This window comes from Myotis myotis, unplaced genomic scaffold (genome assembly GCF_014108235.1).
Source record: "Myotis myotis isolate mMyoMyo1 unplaced genomic scaffold, mMyoMyo1.p scaffold_m19_p_9, whole genome shotgun sequence".
NCBI classification, from domain to species: domain Eukaryota; kingdom Metazoa; phylum Chordata; class Mammalia; order Chiroptera; family Vespertilionidae; genus Myotis; species Myotis myotis.
Window position 1 is genome coordinate 24,430,626 of NW_023416401.1, and position 19,354 is coordinate 24,449,979.

General features: G+C 50.9%; 1 protein-coding gene across 1 annotated transcript in view; it reads right to left on the reverse strand.

Moving 5' to 3' along the window:
• Nucleotides 1-19,354, reverse strand: part of JPH2 (junctophilin 2) — a 64,643-nt gene that overhangs the window by 22,730 nt on the left and 22,559 nt on the right. Inside the window, exon 2 of the mRNA XM_036322778.1 lies at nucleotides 18,118-18,904. Within this exon, the coding sequence (XP_036178671.1) occupies nucleotides 18,118-18,904 (787 nt within the window). The remainder of the gene's footprint in view (nucleotides 1-18,117; nucleotides 18,905-19,354) is intronic.

The window sequence follows — 19,354 nt, forward strand, 5'->3', positions numbered from 1 at the left end:
AGATCCAGACCAGAACTTGGCTGGAGATCCTGGCTGGAGATCCTGGCTAGGCTGCTGATCAACTGAACGCTGTCTCCGCGTCATTCCTTCTTCGCCGACTCCCTCCTCACCTATGGGGAACCCCTGGACCTGCTGGGGCTGGACCCAAGGAGCTAAGAACCAGTTCCTGGGACCAGAAGCCAGGGTCCTAGACCCATCACCACCCTTTACACACCAGCTGACCTCTCGTAATTCATGTGACTCTACTTCTCCTCACTTCCCACGGCAGTACGATGGAGCTAATGATACCTTTGCCCTTCAGGGTTGCCCAGACAGCAAATGAAATGGTGCCTGTGAAAGTCTGCTCAGTTTGTGGCATGTTGCAAATGTGAAATGGAAGGGCCACACGGAATGGATTTTTGTCTATTTTGTTCACTGATGAATCCCCAGCAGCTAGAACAGGATCTAGAAGGTGCTTAATAAAAATGTGCTGAATGAATAATCAGTAGCCATTACTATTACTATTATTATTACTGTAATTACTATGCAGCGATAGGCCTGACTTGGTTGGAGCAGAGGAAAATAAAAGAAACCCTTTTACAGATGAGGAAACAGGTCATACTGCCACCAAGTCACAGATCAGGAACTGGCTCCTGGCAAGGATCTCCAACCCCATCACCTTCTGTCCTTTTTCTTGCCTGCCTTCTAGAAGCATTTTCTAGGTGCCTACCTACCAAGGATAAGCATATGACAATGCAATAGGGCTATAAAGAAACTTGGAATCAGAATTCTGGCCATAGGAGCTTACAGTCTAGTAGAGAGGATCTATAAGAAAACAATCCAGTTCAGAATGTGCAGCTTCTAGAATAGGGAACCCAGTGGAAGAAAAGGGGTTGGCAAGCTTCCCTGCAGAAGAGACCTCTGAGCTACAGCTTGAAGCAGAACAGACATACAGAAATCAAGCCAGGAGCTAAGGGTGTGCTGGAGCTGCTCATTAAAGCCCTGCTTGCCAAGAGAGCAACATTAGCACATGTCTTCCCAGCTCTGCATTCAGTGGCTGGTACATTGATAGCTTGAAATCAGCCATAGTGGCAGTATTTACACCAGGGAAATTGGCAAGGTCCAGGAAGCAGGGTTCTCCACACACACACCCCCAACCCCTCTAAGAGCTATTTAATAAGCACATTACTTCTCAGAATAGACATTAACTAGAAAATAGTTAATTGTCTCAGCAAATTCAGACCTTTATGTTTCACCTCCTCCCTGGACAATTTCTGCAACCCCCCTTAGAAAAACAGGTTACTAAAAAAAAGCTCTAGAGAAGCGGTTCTCAACCTGTGGGTCGCGACCCCTTTGGCGGTCTAACAACCCTTTCACAGGGGTCGCCTAAGACCATCCTGCATATCAGATACTTACATTACGATTCATAACAGTAGCAACATTACAGTTATGAAGTAGCAACAAAAATAATTTTATGGTTGGGTCACAACATGAGGAACTGTATTTAAAGGGCCAGAAGGTTGAGAACCACTGCTCTAGAGGTTTGCTATCTTTGACCACAAGGTCTCCTCTCCCCTATTTATCATAGGATAATTCTCTGAGTGAGTCTTGGGCAGCATCTGAGTGTAAAAAAAATAATAACAACAAAAAAAACCAACAACAACCTTGCAATTTGCTCATGAAGGAGCTGGGGTAGCTGAAGACACCCTCACCCCACCCCAAGCTCTATACAGGTGTCCACTCTTCTCCCTGTGGGTAGTTCTTGGAAAATGACAAAGTCTTATTTTATTTTATTAAATATATTTTTATTGATTTCAGAGAGGAAGGGAGAAGGAGAGAGAGAAACATCATTGATGAGAGAGAATCATTGATCAGCTGCCTCCCGCACTGGGGATCCAGCCCGCATCCCGGGTATGTGCCCTGACCAGGAATAGAACTGTGACCTCCCATGCTAGCCAGGCGGAGGGATGATTTAATGATGTTTACTTCATTGTATTATCTTTTCCTTGTGTGTATGTATTTTCTGGTTGTTGCTGTTGTTGTTGTGTTTTTTTTCCTAACTACTCTTTATATAGCACTGACTTCTATTTAAAGCAATGAACTAAATAAAGTTCACTGCTATAAATGTAGGTTTAATAAAGTTAAAGTATTTTAAATTAGTAAGGAAATAATAACCCAGATGGCACAGGGATATGGTATGGCTCAGGAAAGTGTATCAGTGACTGGCATTTGGGAATTCTGCCTTACCCCACACTGTCCCACCTCTGCGCCTTTGCCCATGCTGGTCCCCTCTGCCTGCTCTTCCATGGGCTGCCTCGCCTCCATCAGGGCTGAAGTCATCTCCCAAAGAAGCCATAGCAACAGTAGCTGCGCGTTTCTGGGGCATGGGAAAGGCCAGGCAAGGAGGCGAATCTGGGACAGCTATTTTTCCCAAGGACAAGGCAAAGAGAGCTCAGTGCCCCAGGAAACGGAGACCCTTAGAGGGCAGGGACTTGCCCAAGTCACTTAGCAGTCAGCTGCGGGGTTTTCTCACCCTCATACATGGTGGAAAGGAAGATAAAGAGGGACAACCACTACAGAGGGCCTTTGCTCAGTGACGCCCTTCAGGGAACTTATCCTAGCAAATACTAGTCCATGGGTGAAATGGTGAGTGCACAGCTTTTTTCTAGCAGCTAAATTCTGGAAACGACCCAAGCAATCCTGTTCAGCAACAGGGGTCCGAATAAATAAATTATGTATATAATGGAACACGGTGCAGGTGTTAAAAACTGGTGAAGTTCTACATTTGAAAAGATCTCTGATATATATACACAGTGAAGAGAAAAAGGCAAGATTCAGAATTGTATGCTTAACATGCTCCCTTTTGTGTAAGAAAGAGGAAAACTGGCATCTAAATGTGCATTTGCTTATTTTAGGTGGAACTGTATAAGTTTACATTTTGGAAGTCAAACACGGTCACATATTAGCAGTTTCCTAAGTTCCACCGTAATATAGGCAACAAGTACCTTTGGAAGGGAAGAAACTGCAAACAATAGCTGCCCATGGGGTGAGGAGGTGGCACAAGGGGAGGGCAGGACAAGGAGACAGACTACATTTTTATAAATGGGATTTGGAATGGTGTGGACGTGTAACCTATTAACAAATAAAGGAGGAAATCATTAGGGCTCTAGGGTGGCTTCTCTGCCACACAATGCTGGTCTCTGCTTCCACCCCAGGGGGTGGCCAGGGAAGAATTCTGCAGGTCTGGAGCCCAGGGACTGCCCCAGTGGGCCTCTGACACTTTCCCTTCTAGCGGGCCCACTGTGTGCGTTTCTGACCCTCTACCTGGCGGGTCAGAGCTCAGGGACCCCACCCTTGGCCAGGGTCCTGGCAAAGCTACAGCAACCCCGTGTGGGGTTACGGCTTTTGGCAGTAGGCAGCCATGACCTTGCGGTAATACCCCTTCCCAGCTAGGGTTTCACGAGCCTGACTGATGGGAACGGCACTTCAGCAGTAATGTGATAGGATGTGGCTTGGATCAAGCGGCTTTGGAGCTGGATCCCCACGGCAGCCCCTCCACCCCCCCCCCCTGCAGTCCCACTCCACACCCCTTCTCCACGGAAGGGGAGAGGCTCTCCTAGGGGTGATTGCTGGGATGATGGAAACACCGCAGCGATCCCAGCGGTGTTCAACTGATGTGGGCTCTCTGGTTCTGCCTTCAACAACACCAGAAGGAACCGATGAGGCAAGGGCAATAGTAGTCAGAATAATAAAAATGCCAACCGCCATTACTGAGTAGTCCGTTACCGTGCGCCAGGCACTGTGGTTAGCCCCTGACGTGGGCTAGCTCCTGTTGCCCTCACACCCTCAGCAGAAAGTACTACGCTGATTTCAACCACATTCCAGCTGCTGGGACACTGAGGCTCAGGAGAGCAATGCGCAGAGGGAACCAGTGTTGTCCAACCCTCAAACCTCAGCTCTTGATCACCAAACCTGTGCCTCTGTTTCTCCAATTGGAAAACGGAGAAAGTGGGGAGACGTGAAAACGGAAGCCGAGGGCAGGGCCTGGAGAAGTCGAGATCCGAGGAGACTCTTGGGGCTGTTAAGGTCACAATCTTCAAATCTCTGCAGGGTTGTCTCTGCAGACATTGCTAGCTGCTCACCGAGCACCCATTCTCCCCTTCATCCCCACTAACAGAGCCTCATCTTGCTCAGGAAAGCGACGTGTCCGGCTAAAAATATTCACCTCCCGGACTCCTTGCATTAAAGGAAGGCCACGTGATCCATTCTGGAGAATGAGGTACAAAGCCGGTGGGCTTTGCTTCCCCTGAAGAGAAGTTTTGCATTTCAACCTCTGCCCTGGATACAGAGGTGAAGCTAGGGATGCAGGGGTCATCTTTGGGTAAAAGACCAGAAGCCACACTCTAAGGAGAGCAGAAGGTGGACGTGGGTCCCTGAGGGCATCCTGGAGCTGCCTCTCTGATCTTCTGATGAGAAGATAATCCCAGTGGCTAAGACACTATGGGCAGGTTCTGTCCCCTGCTACTGACCACAGTTCTAATGACACCGTCCCCGGGGCAGAACTGGGACCAATGTTTAGAAGCGACAAAGAGGCAGAACATTCTTCTGGTTTTAGCAAGTCCAACAACAAAGCTGTCCGAAGTCGGCCTGGACTGTCTCAGGAGGTGGTGAGTTTCCCATGCTGGGAGATGTAGAAGCAGTGATTGCAGGGCTGTGTTGGCAAGGATGCTGGGAAAGGCATTCGGACATTGTCTGGGGCTGGACCAAATGGCCTTGCATGCTTTAATCATACCCACTTTGGGAGGTGAGGAAAGGACCCCAGGATGTGTGCCCAGTTATGCGTGGGCAAGGTTGTTGCCCTACAATGAATGACCTGCAGGGCCCTGCTAAGGCATGACCCCTCGGACTTTGAGCAATGAGGGAAATGGTCTATATCTGTGCCGTCTAATACGGCGGCTGTCGGGCACCTGACCTGTGGCTACTGCAACTCCAGAATGGAAATTTTATTTCATTGCAATTAATTTCTATTTAAATTGCTGCATGTGGCTAAAGGCTCCCATACTGGCATAGTGATCTGTCCCCACCCCACCCACCCCACCCCCCACCCCACACTCTCTCTGTCCTCTTCTAGTCTCGCCCTCCTCTCTCAGCCCCCATCAACCATGCCGGTCTCCTTGGTGTCCCTGGAGCATGCCCGGCCTGCGGCCACGTTGGAGCTTTCTCCTTGCTCTGCTCTCTGTTGGGCTGCTCTTCCCCCAGATACCCCCTTGGCTAACTCTTCCAACTCCTTCATGTCACTTTCTCAAGGAGGACATTTATTCAGAGGCAACTTGCAGCCCTAGTCGGGTAGCTCCGTTGGTTCGTCATCCTGATACACCAAGGTTGCGGGTTCGATCCCCAGTCAGGGCACATACAAGAATCAACTAATGAATGCATCAATATGTGGAACAACAAATCAACGTTTCTCTCTCTCTCTCTCTCTCTCAAATCAATAAATTTTTTAAAAAATAAAGGCAATTTGCTCTGTAATTTATTATATCTGCTATGCTATCTCCCCAAACAGAATGTAAATTCCACACAGGCCAGGATCTTTCGGTTTCCTTCCCTAAGAGCCTAGAACATGACCTGGCATATAGCAGGTGCTCAACAAATATTTGCTGAATGTGTTTGAAGGCTTAAATGAGTCCAGTGGAAGGTGCCTCCCATTATGAGATGGTTGAGACCTAATACTAGTCACTCACCATGTTCCCTGAGCCTCACATATGTGCTGGGTGCTGGTACCTAGCAATGAACATGGCAAACAGGGCCCCTAGCTTCATGTAGTGAACAACCAAACAGGAAAACAGAGTAAGTACAGACAGGGCGGGAGGTGGCAGTTGAGGCAGGAGTGCACAGGGTGCCAGGGAACCCAGACTAGATGGGAGCTCAGAGCTTCCCTGAAGAACATTTGAGCCGGGTGAGGCCTGATGAACAAGATGGAATTAGCAAGATAAAGAGCCAGGAAAAAGCATGATGGGCAGAAAAGAAAATGGCCCTTTGACGGGACTATGGCTGAAGTTTCTTCCCCTGGCACTTTCCGTTTTGTGCCCAGAGCCTGTTCTGATGCTGTGTGAGGCCCCGAGTACAAGCACATCTCTAAGCACCGGGGGCTTATGCCCCCAGGAGGAATCTTCAGAGAATGGGGGACTGAGCCAATGGGTACTGCTTTGCCCACCCACTCCCTACCCCACAGGCGCACAATCTGGAGGTGTTCTGTATGAGGTCCCAGTCTCTGGCCTTCAGTGACGACTCAATAACAGACATTTATATGGGCTTTTCCTTCTTCCCTGCGTCACTCTACCCACTCACTTCCTCTTGCCTCCTCCTTCCTGGCATCACCTCCCACTCAACTTACCTGCACCCAAATCCTTGTCTCAGGCTCTGCTTTCAGGGAAACCCAACTAAAGACCCATGACAGTTTTGCTCACTGGAATGGCATGGCCAGGCTTACATGCGGGAAAGCTCACTCCAGCGTCTGTGAGGAGAAGAGAATAGGGCAGGAGGAGGGGCCCTGAGTGTGGTGTGGTGAGAGGGGCTGGTGGCAGGAGAGACAGAAAAGAGGCTGGAGACAATAAGGGGCACTTGGTTCCCCTCAGGACCAGAGGCTCCGAGGCCAGGTGGGGTGATGTGGACGCTTGGCCTGAGACCTACCTGGCTGTGACAACAGCCTCTCCAAGTTCCATCCCTCGGGCCAGCCTGGCTCCAGAGAGAGACCTGTGGCAAGGGAGCTATTTTTAGAGAGCTGGTGTTTACTTGAAGGAGTTGAAGGCTGGGCTTTATTTTTAACTCCTCTCTCAATGGCACAGACTCACTGGTATGAACTTAGGAAGTCAGGTGGAAGTTAGACTGGGCTTTGGAAACCCAGGGGCACAAAATAGACAGCACTGGAGGAAGATGAAGCTTGGAGGAGGAGCCTGCTGGCCTCTCTGAGCCACTGAGTCTCGGGATAAGGAGAATGATGATAAAACTGGCCAAGGCCTCTCCTTATCCAGCACCCACTGAGCATCAAGACCATGCAAAGTCCTCTACACACATCATCTCATTTAGTCCTCACCATAATCTGGGAGGCAAGCTGTTACTGCCCCCATTCTATAGACGAGGAGAGTAAGGCTCAGAGTGGATCAAGGACACACAGCCAGCGAGCAACAGAGCGGGGTCTGTACCTCAATTTCTCCACCTCCCCAGCCTAAGCTCTCAACAGCTCTGGCATACAAAAGAGTATGGCCACGCGCCAACATTGAGGCAGGAGAGTAGCATGAAACGTTAGAGCTCAAAGACTTCCCTTCCAACAGGGAATGTGAAGCCTTGCTATGCCAGTTTCCTCATCTGTGAAATGGGTTAATATAATAAACTAGAGGCCCGGTGCACAAAAATTTGTGCACTCAGTGGGGGAGAGGGGGTCCCTCAGCCTGGCCTGTGCCCTCTCACAGTCTGGGACTCCTCAGGAGATAACGACCTGCTGGCTTAGGCCCACTCCCAGGTGGCAGAGGGCAGGCCCAATCCCTAGGTGCAGCCCCTGGTCGGGCTCAGAGCAGGGCTGATTGGGGAGTTGGGGTGTTGCCCCCTGTCATGCACAGAGCAGGGCGGATCGGGAGGTTGCGATGCCACCCTCAGTCACGCTCAGGGTAGGGCCGATTGGGGGGTTGGGTCACCGCCCCCTGTCACACTCAAGGCAGTGTCGATGGGGAGGTTGCGGTGCCACCCCCTGTCATGCACAGAGCAGGGCCAATCAGGGGGTTGGGGTGCTGCCCCCTGTCACTCACAGAGCAGGGCCCATCAGGGGGGTTGGGACTCCGTACCCTGTCACGCACAGAGCAGGGTCGATCAGGGGGTTGGGGAGCTCCCCCCTGTCACGCACAGAGCAGGGCCCATCAGGGGGGTGGGGAGCTCCCCCCTGTCACGCACAGAGTAGGGCCGATAGGGGAGTTGGGGCACCGCCCCCGTCACACACAGAGCAGGGCCAATCAGGGGGTTGGGGTGCCGCACCCTGTCACACTCAGGGCAGGGCCGATGGGGAGGTTATGGCTCTACCCTGTCACACACAGAGCAGGGCCCGTGGGGGGTGGTTGGGCACCGCCCTCTATCACCCACAGAGCAGGGCCGATCAGGGGGTTGGGGCGCCGCCACTGTCACACTCAGGGCAGGGCCGATGGGGAGGTTATGGCTCTACCCCGTCACACACAGAGCAGGGCCCTTGGGGGGGGGGGGGCGGGGTTGGGGCGCTGCACCCTGTCACACACAGAGCAGGGCCGATCAGGGGGTTGGGGTGCCGCACCCTGTCACACACAGAGCCGCAGGGCGATCAGAGGGTTGGGGAGCTCCCCCCTATCAGTCACAGAGCAGGGCTGATCAGGGGGTTGGGGTGCCTTCCCCTGTCATGAACAGAGCAGGGCGGATAGGGAGGTTGTGGCCCCGCCCCCTTTCACACACAGAGCCGCACGGCGATCAGGGGGTTTGGGTGCTGCCCCCTGTCATGCTGATCCTGGTGCCGGGAGGCCTCTTGGCTCGCTGATCCTGGTGCTGGGAGGCATATTACCCTTTTACTATATAGGATAGAGGCCTGGTGCACGGGTGGGGGCCGGCTGGTTTGCGCTGAAGGGTGTCCTGGATCAGGGTGGGGGTCCCCACTGGGGTGCCTGGCCAGCCTGGATGAGGGGATGATGGCTGTTTGCAGCTAGTCACACACTCTTCAGGGTGGGGGTCCCCACTGGGGTGCCTGGCCAGTCTGGGTGAGGGGCTGAGGGCTGTTTTCAGACTGGTGGGTGACTGAAGCTCCCAACCGCTCCTTTTTTCTTTTTTTTTTTTTTTATTCTGGGCCAGCTTTAGCTCTGAGGCTTGGCTCCAGCTCTTAGGCCTCGGCTGCTGAAAGCAGGTATCTGGTTTGTTTGGGTTCTATAATTGAAACACTGTTTCAACTCCAGCTCTGAGATCCTGGCTGGCTGAAAGCAGGTTTCTGGGGTTTTGTTTAGCTTCTATAATTGTAACAATGTTTCAAACTGCAAGCTCAGAGGCCGGCAGCAGCAGGCGGGGAACATTGGAGTCCTCCATCACTGAAGCAAGCAAGCCTCATGTTCGCTTTAAGATGCCTGGCTGCCGGCCACCATCTTGGCTGGCAGTTAATTTGCATATCGCCCTGATTAGCCAATGGGAAGGGTAGTAGAGGTATGGCTAATTACCATGTTTCTCTTTTATTAGAGAGGATGGCACCTCCCTGGTGAGGATTACATGAGATGATGCAATATAGGGAATTGGCAAGAGCCTGGCACTCGGTAGTGAGAACGGGGCACTGAGCTGTGCCGGCATTGTCCGAAGCACTTGATCCTTTCATATGCCCCACAAGGTGGGTTCTTGTGTGATCCACATCTTTGAGATGAAGAAATGGAGGTACAGAAGGTTCCAGGGAAAGTCACTTGCCACCACAGGCAGCAAGTGTCCAGGACTAGAAGGAACCAGGCAACCTGGCTCTGAGTCTGAGCCCTCAAGCCCGTACCCTGCGGCAGCCACTGCCATTCTCATGATGACTGTTAGTCTAACACCTCTGTCTGGGCTGTTCTGGCGTTGACCCCTGAGTCCCTGACACTGGTTGGGACCAAGCACTGGCTTCATGCATTGGACCTTTCACTGAGGCGTAGGGAAACCCTTGCATTGGGGGAAAGGGGCGTTTTTCTCTCCAATTGCAGGCTATTGCCTGTCTGTTTTCTAACTCTGCTATTTAGGCTGAAAACATCAAGCTGGAAAGGTTCTGGAGCTGGATCGTAAGCACATTTCATAGAGTGCTGGGGCCGGGAGAGATAAAAACATTCCTCCCCGCCTCCCAGAGCCCTGTCCCCTGCCTAGCTGATTTTTTCAATGTGACCCAGAAGCCAACTGAGGTCTCACAAGAGCCCTCTGGCCACACTCCTCCTCTGCTCCGACCCTGAGTCACCGTTCCTTTCCAGGCCTCAGTTTCCCCACCTGTGAAATGAGCACATTGGGCTGCACCTTCCCGAAGGTGCATTTCCACTCTGACCAGCTTTTTCTGAGGGCTGATGGGAGCTCTCAGGGTCTTTCCTCTGGCTCTCCACTCCCCAAGCTTGGAAGGCCTGGCTCCCCTAAACACGTTGTCCCTGTATTTTTCCAGAGACCCAGGCAAGCTCTTCTCTCTCTCCCCAGACCATTCAACTCAGAGGCTGGCCATGGAGTCACAGTTGCCTCGTGTATGTCACGAGAGTCTGGTTCTGACAACTCAGGACATTCCATTCACCCGGGTCTCCAGTCTCTGGGAGCAAAGGGATTCTGTCCATCTGGTAATTCTAGAAGGAGGGATGTGATGGATGGCAGGAGTCTGGGGTGGGGTGTCTGTCCAACATTTCAAGGGAGTTTCATCCCCTCAATAGAGCCCCATATCCAGGAATCTCAGGACAAGAGCCAGAAAGAGAGAGAGAGCAAGGGCAAACTTTTGCCTCTATGGGCATGGGCAGTGAATGGTGGCCACTGGGGCCAGAATCTCAGTTCTAGCATTTACTAGCTGTGTGATTCAGGCCATGTTAAAAGCAAAATCTCTATGTGCTGCAGTTAGAATTAGATAAGAGTATTCAGCTAAGCACTCAAATGGTGCCCGCCACATAGTAAATCTGAAGCTCCTTAACCTGGCACTCAAAGCCCGTCCCAACCTGGCCCCAGGCTGCCTTCCCAGCCTCATCTCTAATCTCTTTCCCCATACACGCCAGTACCCCAATGACTCGCTGCTCCCAAAATACACCACACACATTCCTACCTCCATGCCTCTACCTGGTATGACCTTTCTCTCCCTCTTCTCCAATTGGCAAGTTCTCAACCAGCGTCATCCACCACCTTCAGGGTCCTTTGCCAGACCACCCCTGGGGCAGTTAATCACTCTGCTCATGCCTCCCTTTCACCCACCAAGATGCTGTCCAAAGGTCACACTGGTCCAGAGCATTCTAGAACCAGGTCTCGTGGTTCTGGGGTCTCAACTCCCAGCTCTGCCATTACTCGATTGAGATACTTAAGCTGCCTGTGCCTCAGTTTCCTCATCTGTAAAATGGGAATAAGAGAACCTTCCTCAGGGTTGCTGTTTGTAAGTTATTATATGTAAGGTAATTAGAATCCTGCCTGGAACCCAGAAATAAAGACTATATGGGTATTTATGAAATAAAACTAAATAAACAGGCTCAAACCCAGGCAATTACCAAGACCCTCCCCTCAGACCTGGCCCAGGGTCAGGCCCTCTTCCCCCTGGGTGGTCTGCGTACCCTGGTGGTGAGGGAAACGGAAGCCGGCAGTGCAAAGTCTGAGCCTGAAACCGTACCAGGTCCATTCTTCTTGTGAGTCAAGGACAAACCTCAGTCAGGTGCCCACAGGTATTTCTCACCTGCCGATCTCTTGCCAATGTTGCTTTTGAGCAAAAAGAGAGCAGACTTCGGGCTCAGCACCTCTGGCACTAAGAGTTTGACCTCAGACTTGAATAATAGCATTCTCTTTTCCAAATTTCCCAAGTATGGGTCTCCCACTTTGACCAGTGACTCAAAAGTCTTCCTTTTCAATAAATGCATATGTTCTTAAGTAATCTGAATTAAAGGCAGAGACTAAAATGGTAAGTAGGAAAAAATGGTAAGTAGAGGTGGTGCATGGATTTAAAAAAACCTGAAATTGTGCAGAAGATGCCAGTTTGGAAAACAGTTGCGGGGACTATGAGAGAAGACAGGCCTTCCCTCGCGTGATTTCCTTTTCAGGGGAGACACTTCGATGAGTACAGAACGATACATGATTCATAGGAACAGCTTCTACCTCCCTGCACGCCTTCAAAGCACAGGCCCTTTAGTGGGCTAGTTCTTTTACTCTGTAGCCATACTTTGAAGGAAGAATTAATCTAATTCCTATTTGAGGAATAAAGAAGAAAATGGGATCCAGAGAGGTGAGGTTACTGGCTTACGGTCACACAGCTTACAAGAAGTTGAAACCAGATTCAAACCTGGGTCTGTTCAACTCCACAGTCCAAGCTCTTAGCTTACTGTACCATAGGGGCTCCTGCTCACCTGAGAAATTCCTTTCTCAGTAACTCACAAAGCCAGCTCTAACCCTGCACTAAACTTGGGAATTCCCAGGGCTGGCCTGGGGAGGAGATGGAGGTGTGGAGGTGGAGAAGCAGAAGACAGACCAGTTCAGGGTGCCCTGTCTTCAGGAACAAACACTGATGTTCCGAACCTCACTCCCTGGGGCAGCTGAGAACCCCTGCAGGCCAGCCCCTGCCTCTGCTTCTGGGACACAAGAACAAGAAAACCAGACAACGACAATAGCAGTTCACATTTATTGAGCACTTTCTGCTCCCAGCCCTGTCTGAGGGTTTTACACACAGTCTCTGATTTAACTCCTGTGAAAACACTTCAAAGTAGAGATCATTATTCTCTTTCCAGAGATGAGAGCATAGAAGTCTGGAGAGAAGGCAAGATATGGTAAGTGAGAGGCAGACCCAAAGCCTCACTGTTAACCACTCACTGTGCTCCTTCCAGATGAGAGCCATTCATCAGGGCGTTGGCATGACAACCAGAAAAGTTTAGATACCTTCCCAAACATCCCAGCTTCCCTCCCAGGCCCAGGATTTATGACCTTAAAAGGTATTACAGAAAGGGTTCTTCACCACAAAATAGAAGCAGGAGGCTTAGTTTCCTCCTGACCACGTAGTGGCTAGGGTTCCTTTCATCCCTTTCCAGGCCTCAGTTTCCCCATCTTGTCAGTGAGGGGGTTGGACTAACTAGCTCCTAGGGGCCTGAGTGGGTCTAGAGCAGGGATGGGGAACCTTTTTTCTGCCAAGGGCCATGTGGATATTTGCAGGCCATACAAAAGTATCGATTTAAAAATTAGCCTGCTATATTTGGTCAAACATTTAATTAGCTCACCCCTAATGCCTTGGCAGGGCCAGACCAAATGATTTCACAGGCCTTATATGGCCCACAGGCTGGATGTCACCCACCCCTGGTCTAGAGCAAAAACACTGTCCAATAAAAATATAATGTGAGTCACACATGTCATTTAAAAAGCTTCTAGTAGCTACATTCAAAAGTAAAAAAGAGACAGGTGCAATTAATTATAACAATACATTTTATCTAATCCAATATATTTAAAATATATTGTGGCAATGTTGTCAATATAAAAAAATGATTCATGGGTTACTTTACATTCTTTTCTTACTAAGTCTATGGACCCCAGTGCCTGTTTCACACTTGAACTTGGGAATTTCCAGGGCTTATCTTAAGCGCATCTCCATCCAGAGCGGCCACATTTCAAGAGCTCAACAGCCACCTATGGCTAGTGGACAGTGCAGGCCTAGAATCTTCTTCAAGCCCATTTCAGGGGGAAGAGACATCCCAGTTTCCTTCCTTCCCTCTGGGAAAGCTATCTTAATCCTAGACTCCCAGCTGACAAGTTCCAGGTAGGCCCGGGCAAGGAGCCTGACATTACAATGGAGAGAACTCCCACCCCCCCAACCCCCCACCCCCCCGCCTGCCAGGGCCCAGGAGACTTGTGGCTGCAGGGTAAGCTTTCTGTTCCTCTGTGGCCGATTCCTCACCAACGCCCCCAGGAGGGAGACAACCCTGCTTTTCCTCCTATCCCAAAGGTTTCCTTAATTGGAAATTTCTTCTGAGCTTAAACTGAGCCAGGCAGTAGTCTCGTCCTCCCCCGTCTCCCCCCAGTCCCCCCTTCCCTCTTCTCCACCCCGCATGGCACACAGGACAAGTTACTCAGACACAAGAGGAATCCAAATGTCCCTGCACTTCCTCCTGGCAGCACCGTGTGGAGGGAGCTGGATACCACCTTCTCATTCTTGGGCCTGGCAGCCTTCACTGAGGGGGCTCAACACCTTCACATCCGAGGGCAGAAGGGCAGGGAAAGCAGAGAGGCAGGAAGGGGCAAGAGTTTGCCCCAACAGGGGAGAGCTTGGGGAAATTCTTCCTTGTCCCCAAGCTTCTTTTCCTCACCTTTAAAATCAAGCATGTTAGATGATGACAATGACTGCTTTCAGCGCTGGCTGCTCTGTACCAGGATTTTACAGGCATTAGCTCATCTACTCCTCAAAACAGCACTAGGAGGAACGAGAATCCAGGGCTCAGAGTGGTGAGGCAGCTTGGCAAGGTCACACAGCTCTTCAGTGCAGGGGCCAGAATTCCAACTCATGGCCTTTCGAGTCAAGAGCCTACACTCTTACCTACTCTAAGCTCTGCTATGTCCCAGGACAGTCCTTGCTTATGCCTGTCATAACTATATACACTTAGTACAAGAATTTAAAATGTCCCATTTGGACCTGGATAGTGTTATGCTAAGTGAAATAAGCCAGTCAGAGAAAGACAAGTATCACATGATCTCACTCATGTGTGGAATCTAAAGAACAAAATAGATCCAGAGACGTAGAAGCATGGAACAGACTGTCAAATCTCAAAGGGAAGGTGGGGGTGGGAAGAGATGAACCAAAGAACTTACATGTACATATGCATAACCCATGAACACAGACAATAGCGTGGTGAAGGCCTGGGGTGGGGGACGGTGCAGGCCAGAAGGGGTCAATGGAAGAAGAGGGGGACATATGTAATACTTTCAACAATAAAGATGAATAAAAAATAAATAAATAAAATGTCCCATTTGGAAGAAGGGGCAAGTCTTCCCTACAGAAGAATTCCAAATAATACATATTGATACTCCTCCGTCTGGAGCTTCATTCCAGAACCTTCTCCTCCTCAAGTATGGGCTGAACTTAATGTATTCCAAAGAACAGAGAACGGCAAGGAGGAAATGGTAACTTATAGCAGAGAAACCTGGCAGACACCACCTTAACCAAGTGATCAAGGTCAACATCTTCCGTGATAAGTCATGTCGAGATCATGTGCTCCTGATATGATGTGACGAGAAGGGCACTTTATTTCTGTGGTCTTCTTCCCCCAAATCTATAACCCCAGTCTAATTATGAGAACCGCATTGAATTGAGGGACATTCTCAAAATACCTGACCAATATTCCTTGAAACCGTCAAGGTCAAGAAAAACAGGAAAGACGGAGAAATTGTAACAGACCAGAGGACACTCAGAAGACTTGAAAGCTATATGCAATATGGGATCCTGGGACAGAAAAAGGACACTAGTGGGGAGCTAGTAAAATTCAAGCAAAGTCTGGAGTTTAGTTACTAGTAACGAACAAACTGGCTTTGACAAATGTATTGTGGTCATGTAAGAAGTTAACATTAGGGGAAACCAGGCAGAGGGTATATAGGAACTTTCTGTACTATCTTTGCAACTTTTCTAAAATTGTTTAATCTAAAATTATTCTAATATGTAAGTTTCATTTTTTAAAAGTGCCCCCTTTAACTCATAAAAGTGTCCAATTTTAAACAACAAATTATATGATCACCCTGGTCATCAGCCTGGCCCTGCCCCTAACCAAGAAGCCTTATGAACATTACCCATACCTTCTTTCTGTCTTAGTGTTACTAACTGCTCACACGTTCACAACAATTAAAAGTTTACAAAGTTTAGCGATACTAAGATGTGCTGGGGAGAGCTTGAAATCAGAAAGCTAGGGGCTGAAGCCCTGGTTCTCCCACTTGCTTGCCAGGTGGTCTTGAGCATATTGCATTCCTTCTCAGGGTCTCAGTTCCCACATCTGTAAAATGAATACACTGAATGACAACCATGACAAATAAGGCTTATTGAGCCTTTGCTAGGTGTCTAGACTGTAAAGGATACTGTCACGTGCCACCCCGCTCCCCCTTCAGGACTGACATTATTTCTACACCCCACCCCCAGCTGCTCAGAGTGCTGCCGGCTGTCAGCCCTGTCCAGGGATTGCCCTTGGCTGAAGAGAACCGTCCGGCCCCAGGTCATGCCCCTTTCCAGAGGGCCGCCTGCATCCAGCAGAGAGGATGTAAAGATCCAGTTCCTTCACCTCAACTTGACTATGAAGATCATCTCCACTGCAGCACGGCCCTGTGGTTGGCACAGGCCTTTGTGGGGACTGCCCCATCTCCCTCTGCCCAATCCTGCTTCCCTCTCTTCTCCACAAGTGTTGATCCTCAGAGCACTCCGCAGAAACTTCCAGAACACTAATCTCCATCTTGAAGTCGGCTTACCAAGGAACTCATCCCACTACAGGGTATGAACCAGCCACTGGACCTGCACCCATCTTTCTCAACCCTTAGACCAACCCCATTTGAATAGATGACACAATTGAGGTTGAAGAAGAAAACTGATTTGTCCAAGAACACACAACTGAGAAGCAGTGGTGCCACGGATGGGGAAACGAAGCTCAGACAGGCAAACTGATTTGCCAAGTCTCTGAGCTAAAAAATGTAATGCCAAGATTTGACCCTAGGTTTGCTTTACTCTGAAGACCACAGTGTCACAGCCTCCAGCCCAGTCCATGTAGAGCCACCGGCAGGGTTGCTACAGGCACTGGACAGGCAAGTACCTTTATGATTGTCTTGCCACACCCACTGCTGTCCCTGCAGCTCACTTCATGTTTGCAAAAAGGGAATAACAACAGTACCTACCTCATCAAGAGCTGTTAAAGATAGAATGAATTTATATCCGTAAAGACCTCAGAACGATGACTGGTGCACAGGGACCCCTCTATTAAGTGGTAGGATAAAAACAAGTACCTAAGCAGCATAACGTTGCTGTGAGACATTCTAAGAAGATGTCCATGTGGCTGAGTAATAGTCGATCTGTGACAGGGGACTGAGCACCATCAGCTCTCTAAGTGGTTCAGGCTTGACCTGAGCTCTGAAGAAGTAGGAATTAAGGGGCAAGAGGAAAGACGAGCCATCCAGACAGAGGGACCAGAAGAACCAAAGCCCTCTGGCAGGAGAACTAAAGAAGACTGATAAAAGGCCAGCATGACCAGCACAGAGAAAAAATCCAGGTCCAGGTCAAGAATGGTAGAAAAGGAGGCTGAATAGGAAAGTAGGAACTCAATTACGAAGGGCCACTTACTACATGGATGATTTGCCACAAGTCACCTTAACTCTCATTTGGCTCATCTGTAAAATGGAAATAAAAATAACATCGATCTTATAAGGTCCTTAAGGAAACAGAATGAATCAATATTCATAAATCACTTAAAACAGTGCCATTCACATAGTAGATGCTATAAATGTTTGAAGACAACATTAGAACTTTTTCTGAAGTACAATGAGAAGACATAAAGATGTTAGAATATAGACGCAAGGAGGATGGATGAAGGCAGGGCTGGCATATGGGTAGGTGAGAGTGGTTGAGTAAATGGAAGTATGGATAGATGGTTGGATGGAAGTATGGTTGGGAGATGGAGGTGGTTGGATGGATGGATGGATGGATGCATGGATGGATGCATGGATGGATGCATGGATGGATGACTGGGTGGGTGGAAATGGATGTTTCAGTGGATGGAAACATGGTTGGATATTAGGATGGGTGCCTTGTAGATGGAAGCAGTTGAGTGAATGTGGGTCATTGTACATGAGGAGATGGATGGGTGGTTGAAAGGTGTCTGGATATTTGGATGGGTGTGTAGATGGTGGGGTGGCTGGATGGTTGGGTAGGTAAAGAGATGGAAAGTTGGATGGGTGGATGAAGAAATGGTTGAGTGGATGGGTAATTGTTCAGATGGATGTTGGAGAGGTTGAGTAGGATGGATGGAGAGGTTGAGTGAATGGAGGGATTGGGTGAACAGATGGGTGACTGGGTGATTGGATGGGTATCTGGGTGGTCGGGTGGATGGGTAGGTGACTGGGTAGTTGGATTGATAAACAGAAAGTGGAGTGGGTGGGTGGTAGGGTGGATCGTTTGGTGAAGATCGGTTGTTCAGGTGAATATTAGAAAGGTTGGGTGAATGGCAGGATTAAGTGTATGGAGGGGTTGGTAAATGGGTGGATGGGAGTAGCTGAGGGAGAACAGGTGACACCAGATCCGAAGCGCCTCCAATGAACTCTCTAAAGATCCTGGAAGATGTTCTGACGGTTAAAAATAAGGGGGGGGGGGGCAGAAGCATTGTGGAGACATGGCCTCCTAGGTGGCCCAGTCCCAGGACCCCTTTCCTCAAGTGGGCCCATCCCATGGGTGCCCACGCAGGGTCCTACCTGGAGGCGGCGATCTCGGCCTTCTGGCGCGCGATGGCGGCGGCGCGCTGGGCGCCCTCCATGCTGTGCTCCACCTTCTGGCGAACCTTGTTGCTCTTGAGCGGCAGCACGCGGCGCTTGGTGCCTTTGACCAGCACGTTGTGGCGGTACTTGCCCTCCTCGCGGTGGCCGTCGGGCAGCGTGGTGCAGCCGTAGCCGTGGCGCAGGTTGTCCAGCCACTCGCCCTCGTAGCGGAGGCCGCTGGAGCGCTCGCTGACGCCGAAGCCCGAGCGCTTGTCGTTCTTCCACTCGCCCATGTAGGTCTCGGTGGTGGTGGCGTCGATGTCGGCCTCGAAGGGCGCGGCCTCGTCGGCGACCTCCACGCCCTCGCCCAGGCTGGCGGTGGAGGCGGCGTCGCTGGCGCCGGAGCTGAGGTCGCTCTTGAGGAAGCTGACGCGGCTGCGCTGGCTGCCCAGGGACGCGCGCGACTCGGCCCGCCGCAGCTTGCCCAGCAGCGCGCCCCGCTGGAACAGGCCGCCCTTGGGCGCCCGCGCGGCCGCCTCGGCGTTGGCCAGCAGGCTGAGCGCGAAGCCGCCGCGCGGGATGGCGGGCGAGGGCAGCGGCGGGCCGTCCGAGGCCGGCGAGGCGGGCGAGTCCGGGGCCACCGTGCCGTTGCTGTGCTCGCTGCGCAGGGACGACAGCGACGTGCGCAGCGGCGAGCGCACCACCACGGCCATCCCGTAAGGCACGCTCTGGCGCACACCGTAGCCGTGGCGCATGCCGTTGGTGAACTGGCCTTGGTAAGTCCCTGCGGGCGAGGAGAGGGCGAGAGGGCGAGTCAGTGGAGCGGCAGGATGGGGCCCCTGCGAGTGCACAGTGGCCTGGGTGTGCCAGGGCGGGAGGGGCAAGGCCATCGGAGGGGCAAGGCCATCGGAGGGGCAAGGCGTTCGAAGTCATGAGAACAGGCCAGGCTCTGAGGGTGTGAGGTTACACGCGTGTGCAAGAACATGAGCGGACAAGCCACAAGGAGTTTGTGCAGTGGTATGAATAGTTTCATTGGTGAACACGACAAAGTCACAAGTGTGCGAGATAGAGTGAGGTCGGGAGAATAAGAGCGTGAATGTGCAAAGTTGTGTGAGCAGGTGAGGCCCCAGAGTGAGCTTAAACAAATGTGCGAGAACACGAATGGGCAAGCCAGCAGGGGTTTGCATGGTGCGGATATTTCTGTTGGTGGGAACACGCCGAAGTTGTTAGTCTG